Source organism: Cucumis melo, chromosome 1, assembly GCF_025177605.1.
Source record: "Cucumis melo cultivar AY chromosome 1, USDA_Cmelo_AY_1.0, whole genome shotgun sequence".
Classification (NCBI taxonomy): domain Eukaryota; kingdom Viridiplantae; phylum Streptophyta; class Magnoliopsida; order Cucurbitales; family Cucurbitaceae; genus Cucumis; species Cucumis melo.
Window position 1 is genome coordinate 19579159 of NC_066857.1, and position 15214 is coordinate 19594372.

Below are 15214 nucleotides of genomic sequence, written 5' to 3' on the forward strand. Positions count from 1 at the left end.
CTTACCACATCGCAATCACTTTATTTCAAAGTTGAAGCATTAATTAATATATGATCAGGAATGTGATTACTTTTCTATTCATTTTTAATGGTGGCCTTTCCTTTTCAGGTTATGGTCTATACCACTTCAAAGTTTGTTGGTTTTATTTCCATATTATTGCCCTCATTAATGTATGTTTTCTAACCACCCTTTAGATTATTTATGCTTATGCTGCAGTGTCTTTCATATATAAATTTTCAAGCAATGTTTTGTGCAATAGACTCCATCATACTTAAATTTAAAATTATTTATTTGAAACTGAAGTTTAATATTAAAATTAGCTTTTCACCCATAGAAATTATATTAAACAATTAATTTTTATATTCTAATCCTTTTTGTGATTTAAGATGCTAATTTTCTATAGTATTAGTTTATAGTTTCATTCTTATGGGTCTTTTAGATCACATATATTATTTCATGGATATAGATATTAAATATCTAGGATTTGAATGTTTGGGTTTAAAATGTATGGTGGTAATTAATATTGTGTTTGGATATACATAATAATTAATAATTAATAGGAGTTAAATATTTTATTAACTAAAATTAAATAATCATTTAATTAAATATAAAAGATCAATTAACATTAATTAATTTATTGTTTTGTTAATAAATAAAACAAAAAATAATGAATACTCTTTTCAATTAATATAATTAAATTAATTGCTAAAAATAATTAAATTAGTATAAGTTAATTAGAATATTGATAATTAACGATAATGATTTATATTAAATAAATTAAGACAGCATGAAATATTAATGATAAAGATATTACTTGAAATTTATTAAGTAAGCTATATTTGATTGTTCATCTCTCAAACATAAAACTCTTACATTTGACATGGCATTCAAAAAAAAATCTTAAGTTGAATGTTGTTAACTAAAATCTATGACTATTTTGTGTTTTCTTCAGTTCATATTTATGTAATAATTTACAGGTAAAACATTTGTCGGAAGGAAATGAATTTTTTGATAGAATAAGAAGAAAAATTAGCACAATTAATGTGTTTGAATCTAACTAAAAAAGATAGATAAATGGAAATGGAAATTGAAACAAAAATCTCAATTTTAAATACTGGGTTTGTATATTACGGCCACCCAGATTGAAAATTCCACGGCTTGTGATCCTATTACCCTTTTGATCAATAATTAAACCATAAACGATCGTTAATCAATGCTAATCTATGAATCTTTACCTGCCTCCGTGCTTCCCTCAACCAAGTCAACTCTGTAGAAGCAGCAGACTTTGAGTTCTATGAACCCCAGATTGCCTCAGATTTCATAGCACCGATCTGCTGCTTTTTCCTTCTTCGCACTCCCTTACATTCCGGTGTTCTATAAGTCTCAAAAGATATCATCTTAAGGGTAATTGTCATTTTCGCCCTTCTGGGTCCCTCTGAAACTTTCGGTTTGTGCTGAACGGGAAGCCATGAATGGCCGCAGAGACGGGCCGTTGATGAGGAACTCCTCGCAAGGATCCACCAAATCCAAGATTGGGACTGCCATATTTATCGGCGTCCTTCTTGGATTCGTTTTTGCCTTCTTGTTCCCTGGTGGGGTCTTCAAATCGAGCTCTCTATCAATTCGTGATTCTCGTTCCGTGAAATTCATAACCCAGGTTTTTGTTTACATTTGCCCTGTTTTCTGCTTTTTGGGTTTTTTCCTCTTTCCTTCATTACCCATCTCGATTTGAGCCTCTTGTTGGATCTTCATGTGTGCTTAATTCTTTGGTTCGAGAATGGTGAAACTGCATGCTTTGAATGCGTAGATTAAACATTTTGTAATTTCATTTGATTTGGAGATGGGGTGGATTAATGTTGCAAGTTCCAGACTACCTAAAATAACTTACTGAATTGAGTTTAGGTGTTCGATTGCTGTGCATTTCAATCCCATTAATATTAATTTTGGTTGGTTATCTCAGGAGTTTATTTCTGTGCGTTTTTTTTTCTTTTTGAGAGAGGATGTCGTCATTTAAAAAACTGGTGGAGATTGGAATGTTCAAGTCAGTAATTAATGTGCATTATTTGGTTCTCCATCATATGCTAAAATTCCGTTTAGTTAATCATTTGGGATGATGGCCAGATTTTTTGAATGGGTTTTATATTAGCCTTTATACTTCTCTGGTGTGCATAGCTGTGACTTCATATGATAGATGCTATAGATTTTGTTCATCCAAGCTTTTGCCTTCTGATACCATGAGTATGTTGTAGAAGTATAGCCAATATTGATGATCTGATGGTAATTTTGTAACCTGTTTATGCACTAGACTGATTCTAGTTCGTGCGATTCATCTGAACGAATTGACATGTTAAAATCTGAGTTTATATCTGCATCGGAGAAGAACGCTCAGCTGGAAAAACAGATTAGGGAACTTACTGAAAAGCTCAAGTTGGCGGAGCAAGGTAAAGATCATGCAGAGAAGCAAGTTCTTTCTCTGGGTAAACAGTCAAAAGCCGGGCCTTTCGGTACCATAAAAGGTTTAAGAACAAATCCACCCGTTATCCCTGATGAGTCTGTCAATCCAAGATTGGCAAAGATATTGGAGAAAGTTGCTATTAATAGAGAGCTTATAGTTGCGGTAGCCAATTCAAATGTGAAGGCAATGTTAGAAGTATGGTTCACTAGCATCAAGAAAGCAGGCATTCCTAATTATCTTGTGGTTGCTCTGGACGATGAAATAGTTCAATTTTGCACTAAAAATGATGTTCCAGTGTATAAGAGAGACCCTGATGAAAAAGTTGATTCAATTGGAAGAACAGGAGGGAACCATGCTGTCTCGGGGACAAAATTCCGCATCCTGAGGGAGTTTCTGCAGTTGGGATATGGTGTTTTACTATCTGATGTAGACATTGTTTACTTGCAAAATCCTTTCAATCATCTTTATCGGGACTCCGATGTAGAATCAATGACTGATGGCCATGACAATGCTACTGCTTATGGATACAACCATGTCTTTGAGGAACCTGCAATGGGTTGGGCTCGATTCGCACACACGATGCGTATCTGGGTTTATAACTCGGGCTTCTTCTATATTAGACCAACTATTCCTGCAATTGAGCTTTTAGATCGTGTGGCTAACCGGCTTTCTCGAGAACGAAACTCCTGGGACCAAGCTGTTTTCAATGAGGAACTGTTTTTCCCTTCGCATGCAAACTACGAGGGGCTTTACGCTTCTAGGAGAACTATGGATTTCTATCTTTTTATGAACAGCAAAGTTCTATTCAAGACTGTAAGGAAGGATGATAATCTGAAAAAGTTGAAGCCAGTCATTGTTCATGTGAATTACCATCCTGATAAGTTTCCTCGAATGAAAGCCGTGGTCGACTTCTACGTCAATGGAAAGCAGGATGCACTGGATCCTTTTCCTGATGGTTCAGATTGGTAAAATTCTTAATTTATGCTTTTGCAGATCATAGGATTTTACTTGGACAAAACATTGGCTCAAAAAACAGCAAAGTTGGATGGTCTAACAAACCTTGAGGTCAATTGAGGCTTGAGAGGATCCTACTCTTTTCACATCAAAGTGATTATTGTTGTCTTCCACATGATTTTTTGTACTGCTTTATTTCATAAAAGAAGGAAAAAGGAAAAGAATACTCAAGAAAGAAGAGGCCTTCTTGGTTGTAAGTTGTATCTTTAAAGAAATTTCTTAGTTTTGGCCACAAAATGAACAATGAATTATGGCTTGCACTTCTTCGCTCAATTGGTTTTGGTTATATGAATTTCTTTCTGAGAGGGTTTTATCTAGTTATTTTTACCAATTACAATGTAGGGTTGGTTTGATGTGACAAAATTGCTTTGGTTGAAATTATTGTTTACACACACATATAGAGGGAGAGAGAGATTTGAAAGTTTTATTTTATGAAATAATTTAACATAATACAGCAATTCATATTTTCTACGAAGACTATTATTGGTTAATAGCTTTAACATACTAGAATCCAATGAAATAAAAAGTTCTAGTGGGACCTATATCAACTAATGTTTGTCCAACAACTACGTTCTCACTTTTCTTTTTTTTTTACTATACTTTAGTTTGTTTATTTCAGGGGTGATTGATTAAATGAGCTGATAACTCGAGAAAAGAAAAAGAAAAAAGTAAGTAAGTCGACAAACCAACTCGAATTTTGAGGTGGATTAGATTGAGATCCTATTTGAGCCATTAAGGTTACCAATTTCGAAAATCTCTCTAATTCAATTCAAACTATGTACATTTCTATTTTGTTCAAAAACTAGAATCAAAAGAATCAAAATTGAAGATATAATATCTATGAATATTTTAAATTTTGTGTTTTAGGTCAAATATTTTAAAAGCTAGAATGTATAAAATTGAATGTATAAAATTTCGAATAAAAACCCTAAGTTCCAATTATGCATTTAGTAGATTCTTGAATTTTAAGATATTCGATGATAAATTTATAAGTTTGGAAGTACATAATCAAATAGATACTAAATTCAAAAAATTTTAAACTAAAAGTAGGATCTAAATAAATAAAATGAGAAGACTAATAGTTGGCAATGTGGTGGTAATCAAAATTTTTAGTATGATCGTGATTTAAAAAGAAATGATATCCATACTATCTCCATTCATCATTTTTCAAAAGAAAAATTAACAATCACGTGCAATCTATAAAATAAAATAAAACAATATATCAGTCAACAAATTTCACGCAAAGTATAATTTAATTTACATACTACGGACAAAATTATTTAAATGATAAAACTATTTAAAATAGTCACAAATATAATAAAATATTATTTTTTTATTAGCAATAAAGTATTATTTATATCTTATAAATATTTTAGTTTATTTTATAATTATCGAAAAGAATCAAATTCTAAATATGGAAGAAAAGAAAATAGAACTGTTCACTCTGAAATGAACTTGGTATTGAATCCTAGTTGTGAAATCCAATTTTAATATCATGAAAAGTAGTTTGGAATAATAGGAAGAATTGGAGAAGAAAGAAATGGAAAAGGGAAAATGGATGACATTAACTTTGAAAAGGAAAGACAGTCAAACTGTGAAATGGAAGAGCGACAGAGTTTCCTTTCAAAGGTTCCATCTTTTAATTAGCTCCCAATTTCTCAGACATTCTTTCCTTCGCTTTTCTCTTCACCTCTTTTTCCTCATTTCATTTCCTTCAACCTTTCATTTCACACTCATTTCTCATTCTTCTCTCTTCTCTTCTCCTTCTCTTTCACCTTTCTGGCCTCAGCTGCTCTTTCTGGCCGGAAAGACAAATAGGGTCTCTGTCTTCTTCCTCCATTTATATTTAAGCATTTTCTATGCTGCAAACCCCCGTCTTTTTTCTAAAGCAAAGCATATTGAAAAGGCTAATGCGTCTCTCTGAATCCATCTCTAAACAGTCCATTGATTGAGGAAAACCCCCAAATTCCCCAATATTCTTCTTTCATTTATTGACACCAACCTCTCTCTCTCTCTCTCTCTCTCCCGCTTCCGGTCACCGGAAACCGACTTCCCTCTTTTCCAAGGTTTGATTTCACTTCTACGTAATAATAGGTTTCATTTTTTGGTTGTTTGTTGTTTGACCATTCCTGGGATGTTTTTGTCATTTTAAATGGTGGCTTTTGTGACATGTTTTGTCTTAAGATGTTGTGCTTGAGCGAGTGTACCTCAACCGATATACCATACGTGTTTTTTGTTAAAAAGTTCGTCGTTTAAATCATCCGCTCGTCTTCTACTTAAAAAAAGATGTTTTGTTCTTATCTAGGCATTGTTGTCTATTTTAAGTTGCATTTGGATGTATTCCAAAGCTTGTCCAAATGAGAGGAAAAGGGTATTTTGTTGTAGTTATATATGGACAGTGTTGTAGTTCTAATGATGTATTCCAAAGCTTTTTAATTATTATGGAAACTTTGTATAAACTATCTATAAGGAAATAATTGCACAAAAGACCCATTTTAAAGGTCCAAAATGGCAAATTACCCAATTTTTGAAAAAAAATGTCAAATCTTTTATGTCCCTTCGTTGGTTTCATGACCACATGAAGTTACAGTATTGCCCTTCCTTTATTGCTTTAGGATTTTTTCTTTTTCCTCTTCTTCTCCAGCGTTGTTTCTCCTTCACTGAGTGCCCTTCTTCTTCCGCACGGCGTCCACGCGAGAGGAGTGAGAGATGGGCAAAGATGGGCAGCACCGAGGAGAGAGGAGTGAGAGATGAGAGACGGGCAAGAGTGATATCGAGAAACTGAGAGCAACAGGGCAAGACAAGCGAGATGAGTGAGAGCAATAATTGTTGAGAGGAGCGAGAGCGATGCTAGCAAGACGAGTGAGAGACAATGATCTATGAGTGAAAAAAGAAGAGAGAGTGAGACGAGCGAGAGCGAAACCTGCTTTTCTGCAGGTGCATAAGTATACTTTAGTAATTTTACCCGAATTCGACCATTAGCAAAGGGTGTTGGCATTTTTTCAAAAACTGTGCCATTTAACGTTTTTTGCCTAATTTTTGGATCATCTATCCTGCAGACTCATCTACAAGACCATTGTCAGTGAATCATCACATAATTGGATGTTGAGTTCTCTAGGTTATCTATATCCAAGAGTCGTTATACTTAACTTACGTGCATCTTGACTAATATGAAGAATCCATGACCATTCAACTCTTTGGAGTTGAACTTATGACTTTAAATGTATATTAGATTTGTGGTATTATTCTATCTCTTAGTAGCTTCCATATGTGGTTTTTAAAATAAAGAAATTGATAGGTTGGCTATTATATATAGAAATGAGTTTATTGGAAGAGGTGGAAGTAAAAAACTATGTTAAGTTGTTTGCTTGTGTGGGAAGTGAAATTTGATCTTTGATACTAAAAAGTAAAAGATTCATCCCCACATTTAATTATCTTCCATGAGATTAATTTTTTTCTTCAAAGACAAAAAAAAGACCGTAGAGATTCTTACAGTATGTTTGTTATTATCTAGCAAGTCGATTGCCCGTTTAAATGCACATTGTGGATGGATGCACACTAATGGTTCTCAAACTAGGAACTATTGGGCACCAGTCACTCATAACCACCTCTATATATTAAAGATAAACGGCATCATGCTACACCCGAGTTTTTACTACTATTTTTGGGTGTGGCAGTCACATTGTAACAATCTTTATTGAATAATCTTCCCATTTGATATCTTAATCTATCGAGTCTGGCATACAAGGTACCAACATGTGATCATTTTGCACCATTATGATGTGTTACTACTTGTAGTTTAGTTGATTCTTAAGTTATACATTGTTAATGATCCCAATTAGGTTAGTGTAAGCTTTAATGATGAGAAAGAATGTGCCGAAGCTGAGTGATTACATTTTTAAATTATCTCAGAAATAGGGATGCAGATTGAAGTCCTAATGATAAGTTTCATATTGCTCTAGTTTTTTCCTCAGGTTTGAACAATAAGTTATACAAAAGAATAATGGTTGCTGATATCTTTTCCTTGTTTTCATCAACGTCTATAAAAGTTTTGGTAATTACTCTGCAGGTCGAAACTATATGAATGTTCTCCTCATTTCGCCCCAAAACATGAAGTATATATCTGAGAAGGGATGGAACTCTATCATACCTCTCCATTTGAGAAGCGAATCAGGTTCTCACTTTTGCATCTTTTCAAGAGCAAAGGGATCAAGATATGGTCCGGGCAACACTCCAGTATATCTCAATGTGTATGACTTGACAACAGTAAATGGCTGCGTTTACTGGGCAGGTGTTGGCATATTTCATTCTGGGATTCAAGGTTTGTTGGTTTGTTTCTTGTAGCATCTTTTGTTTATGGGTGAGGATGATGCTACCTAAAATTACTTCAAAGGAATGGTAATTTCCCTCTGCATGCATTGTGGAGAAGAGGCAGCTTGAAGTTGCCATCTCCTTTTGTGCTTGTATCTGTTGAATTTAAAATAATCATCCATACAACATCATCCATAATCTTGTCGAATAAATTCAAGGTAGGGAAGAATGAAAACGGCTTTTGGAAACAGGGCCATGCACACTAGAACAAAAGATTTCTTTGCCATTTACATGTCTAAAGGGGAAGGAAAATGCAATTGGGATACACAAAAATGGTTCTTCCTCTTTTTGCATTTTGATTTTACAATGGCAGGGTGGTTTCTCTTGTTTAGAATTTTTTATTTGGACTATTGCCTTCCAAGTAAGGTCTATAGCTGGATGATTGATGGGCTTAACAGTAAAGATTTTGGTCTGAGATGCACCACTAGCCGTAGTGCATTTGGAACGGAGAAATAGTAGAATTTTTAAAGATAATTATGATTCTTTTGAGTTTTGTGTGTCACAATTTCTTAGTGAAGTGACAATTACATCAAATACTTTTGTAACTATAAGTCTTTCTAAGACTTTTAACGATTGGAAAGGTCCTTATTCACTTGTGTTTCTCCTAGGGAAGGTCTCCCTGACCCTTGCCCTTAAGTTGTCTACTTTTGTTCTTGTGAAAACAATTATTTGTTTCTTATTAAGGAAAAAAAAAGTGTCTTAAAACATTATTTCGAAACTGAAAAATTGAATCAAGATGACCGAGTTTATAGTAGGAAAAGTACCTCTTTTGCATTCAAGGTGCCCTTACCTTCATTCAAGAAAGTATTTAGACATGGTGATGCATTCTTTTGACTGAATATTTCATGATCATGATTGTTATCTCTAATTTCCTTTTAATGCACTTACAGTTCATGGTGTGGAATATGCCTTCGGAGCCCATGACTATCCAACAAGTGGTATCTTCGAGGTTGAACCTCGACGTTGCCCCGGGTTTAAGTTTAGAAAGTCGATTTTCATGGGTACAACTTGCTTGGATCCCATTCAATTTCAAGAGTTCATGGAGCGCAATTCTGCAGATTACAATGGTGACACGTATCACCTGATTGTAAAAAATTGTAACCATTTTTGTGAGGATATTTGCTATAAGTTAACCGGGAAACACATACCAAAATGGGTGAATCGGCTTGCAAGAATAGGTAACCCAATAGATGTATAAACATCAAGTTTTCTACTTGCTAAATTAAAATGCTATATTCTTCATAGTTATCATCAATACGTCCCTAAATCACTCTCTACATTTTGGTTGTAGGATATTTATGTAATTGCATGCTCCCCAAGGCCCTCAAGACTTCGACTGTTCCAAACGACACAAATTTCCAAGGATGCGAGAGTGAGAAGAAGCAATTACGAAGCAGTTTTGGTTGCTTCACGTCAATATCAATGCATCAACGAGAAGTTTCAATTTCTTCGTTGTTTCTTCACTCGCATTATAAAGGTTGCCTGCCACCATGGGAGCTGAAAGGGTCAAAAAGTCGGTCGATGAAGGAAAGGTGACAAAAACTCATCTTTGTTTCTTTGCTGCCATTTTTTAATCCAGGTGAGAGAATTCACTTCTGGCAGAAAAGAAGATTTGCAGTTTCAACGTTTGATTCTGTTGATTTATATGTTAAGTTTAGAGGTATTCATTGTGCATGCGATAGCACCATAGCAGTTCATAGGAATTCAAGCAGATTGCATAATTATTTTTTTCTTGTATATTTAGCTTTTTATGGTTTTGTTATATAGTTTTTGGGGGGAAGGTATGAATTAATTTAGTTTATATGCTTCCTTTGTTTTACGTTAGTTTCATTTCTACTTTTTCATTACTACTTTTGCCACAATTCTATGTTGAAATTTGCGCATATAATGCTATATCAACAGACATCGTATCATTGAATATTATTCTTGAATATTATTTTAATAGAGTAGAATCTTTGTTGAGAGAGAAACAAAGTAGCCAAATGGAGATATTGCAAATATTAATTTCCACTGATCACAATGAAATTGACTTTATACTAATCATCCCTGATTTTGAAAGCAAAAACAAAAACTATTATCAGAATAATTATTAAAATTCTTGGAAAGCTATCATGGAAATATAAATTGCAAGTATTTCAAATTGTTCTCAATTCTCATTATTATATCCATTATAAAATCTCTTCTCTCTCTCTCTCTCTCTAGGATCTGATAGCCATGTTACCTACCACTTAACTAAATTGCTGATTGAGGTTTCTATCACTTGGCCCAAAAAGCTTTTCAATAACACAATCATTGAAGCAACACAATCAGAATGGCCATTGAGATAAAGGGTCTGAGCACGTAAAGAAGGAAATGATTGAACTTTCCAATCTTGTGATGATGACAAAATGTGAAACTAACAGAGATTTTTACAAAGTTGAAATATATATAAGGAAATAAATCATTGTGATTCAACAATTCAGTAAATTTACACCCATAGTAGGTAGTAGACTCTGATAAAAGAAAAGAAGGGAGGCTCAAAAAACATACCTTGTACTTTCAACTGATAGCAAAAGAGCGACCTGTCTTTTCAAGATAGATTAGAGGAAAATACATACACAGATAAGAGTTTCAGTTACCAGTCCCAACGTCCATTTGAAACCAATACTTCAAACACACAACAAAGTTCTACCTCCATCACAAAGGACTTTGTGTTGCATCGGTGATCAGACAGTCCTCAACACATTAGACATTAACTTACCAGAGAAGTTCAACGACCTTGCAGAGCCCATGCTTCAAATAATGTATATGTTGCTTTACAATTCATGTAGAATCTTACATGCAACGTGTGAAGTAAGTTTGTCCCACATAACCCCCAGCCATGGCTCTTCTCACGTTGAATTCGAACATCTTCGGGTTATCTCTTAAAACAGCCGCAGCATCGTGGTTGAGGGGGTCTTCATGATTTGGTTGCTGCAAGAATGGAAAATATAAATTGTAATTAAGAAAACCCTACAAACTAGTAACTTTGAGGTTTCAACTCTTTAGAATTTATGCAAATATTCCATTGTGTTAAAGGTATTTGAAATTTGAAATATTTTATTTGAAATATTCCAATCGAGTCATTCGAGTATGAGCAAATGTTTGAAGTAGTAAAGCTAGACAATGGTACAATCATTAAATACCGTGAAAAGATGAAACAATCCATATATTATAGTGTTGATATTCAGAACGGGCTTCCAGTCCTCTCTTAAAATATTGAGACAAACATTTCCTTCCAAGTCAATATTAGGATGATACACCTGCAAGCCAAATGTGTTAAGCTATATCCAACAAACAAATTAGCTGACAAGGTCAGCATCGTTACCTTGGTCTTGCACTTCACTTTTGGTGGCTCGTGAGGGTAGACAGGGGAAACTTGGAAAGAGAAGAGAAACGTACCACCTCTGTTAACAAGAAAATGAAGGATTTATAAGTTCATTACCTAGGAACAGCTGGGATGAACAAACATTTTTACCAATAAATGATGATTACATCATGAAAAAAGCAGTGCTCAAATACACAGCTTATAGACAGTTGAATTAAGTCCAATCCAAAGTTCCATTGAGGCCTCATTGATAGAAATGATATGGCATCCATGCATATATCTTCTGCTCCCAGTGTTTTTCAAATGAATAATAAGATGCATCATGCATGTTTGAGATTCAGGAATTGTTATGTCTTGCACATGCATTTCCACTTGAGAAGCACATATTTTAGAACTAAACTGAAAAACAATATCTACTAGAGACTACTTACAGATAATATCCTTCGTCAGGATGAATAGTGACCTCAAAGTTCATCAAGTCATCCTTGCCATTAGGAAATGATATACTACACGTTTTTGGTAGGTTCAATTCACTGATATCTACAATTAAAAGTAAAAACTCCTTGAACTCCAAGTACAACAAGAAGACCAAATAAAACAAAACATGACATAACAAAAAAAAAAACTTAAAGTTGCTATGAACTAATGTCTATATTATATTTATGATACACAACCGCAAATTGGAATAAGAAACATCACTCAGCAAAGAAAAGAAAACACAAGAAGATGAAAGCTAACTTGCGTTCAAGGCCACAGATTATAAAAACTATTCCAGTTGGCCTCAATACATAAACCACTGAACTAAAACAATTACAGAAAGTTCCAGAGTTTACACCAAGTGGAAGCTAGTAAGAGTCCAAAACTTTGACTGTATCATGTCACAAGGTAACCGCCCTACCTTGGTAATATTCTCAGCTCATTCGGCTGATAGAAGCTAATTCTAGACTAAAAGTGATTTAGCAATAAAGTTCCAGGAAAAAGAGAGACCGGCACAGGACCAAAAGATGATCTATGTCCTCGTGGCCATGCAATATCATGTTTGAAAAAAAAACAATTAATAACACGAACCTGATCTGAACATTAGTGAGTACAATGGATACTACAATACTAATGAAAAGAACAAACCAAATAGGTTCTCATAAACAGCTCTATAAAAAGAATGACTACCCATCAACAATCAACAAACCATAGAATGACAAAACTCGATGCTTCACGGTTGGCTTCAAGGTCAACAGTTCTTCATCAAAGATGAAAATAAGTAACTACCTTTTTGAAGACGCAATTCTCCAGCAGTTTGCTTCTTGACAGGAGGTACTCCATTGGCATTAGCTGCAATCTCTCTCTGTTTTTCCTTTACTTTAAAAAGCTTAATCATCGTTCCTACAGAGTGCTGTAGAAATAAGATATCAAATTAGCAACAGTCCACGTTCAAACATTGCAAAAAAAAACTTTTGGAGGAACTAATGACTAATCCCAATCAAACTACACCACTAAAGATGATAAAAACGTTTACTTCCCTCCTTTTATTACAAGTTCAAAAATCAGTAAACTTGAGTACCAAAAACAGTAAAGACTTAACAAAATTAAGCTCAACTATACCAGGCAAAACAATCAATTTATAACACAGCAGGTTAATGAAAATGCATCTCCTGTTACCATTGCAAACACAATAAATTAAATTTGAAATAAAAAAACGTGAATATTACACCATATCACCAACAATTGCTCTAATAAAATAAAATCCAATGAGACCCCAAACTTCTCTAGAGAAATCTCCTCACATTCCCCAACCACATCTGTTCCCCAATACATAGTTTATATGTTACATAATCATTCAATCAATAATTAACTGGTTGGATCAAAAGAAGCATGAAAATGTATAAAAAGATGGAAATAATAATAAAAATAAGAACCCAAGCAATAAGGATCCCGTGAAAACGGAGTTTAACACATAAAAGATGCAAGTGGGTAATCAAGATAAGATTCATCAAACAAAAATCAATAATTTTGGATCAATGAATGAAGCATAAAAAAGGGGGGGAGGATGGGATCGGACCGGAACTTGGGTGGATTTGAAGGATTTAGAAACAAATTCTTGAAAGGATGAAGACGGAAATGAAGAGAGAAAGAAAGAGGGAGATGGGGTTGATTGATTCAGAATCAAAACTCTCTCTCTTCTCTTTCTCTCTGTGAAAAATTATCGTCGTACGCTCTGTGCAGGACCAAATTCGGATCCCTTTGCTTTCGAGCTTCGACTGAGGACCGGCGTCATCCACATCAAAGAAAAGAAAAAAAAGCAAACTTACTTCACCATCATTACGAACTACCAATTGAAGAGTGCCACGTGGGTACTGTGAGTGACAGCTCGGTCGACTTACTGCGCCTCTGTCCCGTTTCCGTGAAAGAGAGATATGGAAGCTATCTCCTGCTGCAGGGCTCATGTCCTCGTTGTACACCGTCACCCGTTCCATTATTGCTTTTTTTTCTTTCTTTTCTTTTCTTTTCTCTTTTTTTCTTTTTGGTAAATCATAAAATTATATTTAAAGCTTGGTTAAATTTAAAAAAAAAAAAAAAAAGAAATTCCTTTTGAAAATGGTTAAAAAAAGATTTGGATGAAACTATTAAAAGCTTTATTTAGAAAATAACTCTCAATTATTGAAAAAGCTTTGTAAATATCCTTGAGTTAAAAAGAAAAATTCCAAATATTCTTATTAATCCAAATTTCACCTACCAAAATAAAAACTTGAATCAGTCTTAATTTTATTTCATTATCAACCCACAATGATAAATTACGAGCACAATCAATTTCTATAGTTATTATTGTAATTAACATATAATTATTTTGTTAAATAAAAATGTATTTGACCATTAATAAGAAGTATGACGATTTGGTATATATATGTATATGAGTTTTTTTGTTGGACCAATTATTGTTTTAATATGTTTTAAAGAGAATCTTTTATTTTGGAATTTTGTGAGATTCTGTGAAATTTATGTTTTAACAAAGATTTATAATATTGATGTTGATGGATATATCAAAGTTTTAATTTTACTGAAATTACAATTTCCATAGATATTCTAAAAAAGTTATAAACAAAAATTAAAAAAAAAATTAAATTATTAAATAAATATTTTATTATTTTCAAATAAATAAACATATATATTATTTATATTATATTAAAATTAGTGTCATTTTGATGTTTATTACTATGATTCATTGATTTTTTTTTAAAGATACAATGGAAACATTGATTCACCCATTTTATCAATATTAAAACCACGAAAAATGTGAAAATATCCGTAAAGATATCGATAAATCAATAGAAATTTAAAAACATGGTTTTAACCTACAATTTTGTTTTTTATTTTGGGTACTAAGAAATTTGTGGTAAAATTAGATTAATTTGAGTATTCTTTTTTAACTTTTTAAAGTTTAAAGGTATTTATGAAACTTTCTAATAGTTTAAGAGCATTTTTTATTTTATAATATTTATAATAAAAATATCTTTGTTATTTTTCTCGAGAAAAAGAAAAGAAAAGTTTGGAGAATGTTTCGATAAAATTTTGATTTCCTATATTTTGTTATTTTTATTATTTTTTATTTATATATTATGCTTGATATATTTTAATATTACATTTTTCGATATTCGTATTTTTATTGTATCAGATTTTGCAACACGTTATCAGCACAATCTCTAGTTATTTACCATACTAAAGATAGATCCTAAAAGTATCGTCATCCTTTTTCCCAAACGCCATAATTAATATATTAAATGTTAATTTTGAATCTTCCATACATATTAGATTTTTAACGTATATACAAATATTTTGTAATAGTGTTATCACCTTGCAAAATTACATTTTGTAAATTAATGGTAATAGTTATTTATTATAAGTGTTTGATGTCGGAACATATCTAGATGTCATAATGATATGATCATCAAAGAACATTTATTCTTTCTAAATTTTGTTATGAATGGATGCACTTGTGTCTCTAAGATTTTAAATCATTAAGTGGTTACAACTCC

General features: G+C 33.0%; 3 protein-coding genes across 6 annotated transcripts; 2 read left to right on the forward strand and 1 right to left on the reverse strand.

The window, feature by feature from the left end:
- Positions 1–604: 604 nt before the first annotated feature.
- LOC103489608 (arabinosyltransferase RRA3-like) lies at positions 605–3742 on the forward strand. Its single transcript, XM_008448829.2, has 2 exons — positions 605–1657; positions 2306–3742. The coding sequence occupies exons 1-2, from the start codon at positions 1469–1471 to the stop codon at positions 3422–3424; spliced, it is 1308 nt and encodes a 435-aa protein (XP_008447051.1). The 5' UTR covers positions 605–1468; the 3' UTR covers positions 3425–3742.
- A 1372-nt stretch (positions 3743–5114) lies between these two features.
- Positions 5115–9664, forward strand: LOC103489609 (deSI-like protein At4g17486). 4 transcript variants are annotated; one of them, XM_017044867.2, is made up of 4 exons: positions 5115–5535; positions 7539–7790; positions 8731–9018; positions 9132–9664. In XM_017044867.2, the coding sequence occupies exons 2-4, from the start codon at positions 7550–7552 to the stop codon at positions 9374–9376; spliced, it is 774 nt and encodes a 257-aa protein (XP_016900356.1). In that variant the 5' UTR covers positions 5115–5535; positions 7539–7549; the 3' UTR covers positions 9377–9664. The 4 variants fall into 4 exon arrangements, with proteins under 4 accessions (XP_016900356.1, XP_050946797.1, XP_016900358.1 ...); XM_051090840.1 differs by lacking the exon at positions 5115–5535 and adding an exon at positions 5606–6406; XM_017044869.2 differs by lacking the exon at positions 5115–5535 and adding an exon at positions 5609–6708.
- A 581-nt stretch (positions 9665–10245) lies between these two features.
- LOC103489610 (NEDD8-conjugating enzyme Ubc12-like) lies at positions 10246–13467 on the reverse strand. The gene is made up of 6 exons (XM_008448832.3): positions 13243–13467; positions 12453–12576; positions 11618–11726; positions 11187–11265; positions 11005–11121; positions 10246–10792 (listed from the first exon to the last, which is right to left on the reverse strand). Exons 2-6 carry the CDS (start codon positions 12559–12561, stop codon positions 10655–10657), a joined length of 552 nt encoding a protein of 183 aa, XP_008447054.1. The 5' UTR covers positions 12562–12576; positions 13243–13467; the 3' UTR covers positions 10246–10654.
- Positions 13468–15214: the final 1747 nt, after the last annotated feature.

Bases quoted from the DNA above. Each gene is read 5' to 3' on its own strand.
- LOC103489608 (XM_008448829.2), top strand. From the start codon at position 1,469: ATGAATGGCCGCAGAGACGGGCCGTTGATGAGGAACTCCTCGCAAGGA. The intron at 1,658-2,305 runs GTTTTTGTTTAC...TTTATGCACTAG, and splicing joins CCGTGAAATTCATAACCCAG to ACTGATTCTAGTTCGTGCGA.
- LOC103489609 (XM_051090840.1), top strand. From the start codon at position 6,349: ATGAGTGAAAAAAGAAGAGAGAGTGAGACGAGCGAGAGCGAAACCTGC. The intron at 7,791-8,730 runs GTTTGTTGGTTT...ATGCACTTACAG, and splicing joins ATTTCATTCTGGGATTCAAG to TTCATGGTGTGGAATATGCC. The intron at 9,019-9,131 runs GTAACCCAATAG...TTTTGGTTGTAG, and splicing joins GAATCGGCTTGCAAGAATAG to GATATTTATGTAATTGCATG.
- LOC103489610 (XM_008448832.3), bottom strand. From the start codon at position 12,561: ATGATTAAGCTTTTTAAAGTAAAGGAAAAACAGAGAGAGATTGCAGCT. The intron at 11,266-11,617 runs GTAAGTAGTCTC...TCTTGTTAACAG, and splicing joins CCTGACGAAGGATATTATCT to AGGTGGTACGTTTCTCTTCT. The intron at 10,793-11,004 runs GTATTTAATGAT...CCATTCTTGCAG, and splicing joins GATTGTTTCATCTTTTCACG to CAACCAAATCATGAAGACCC.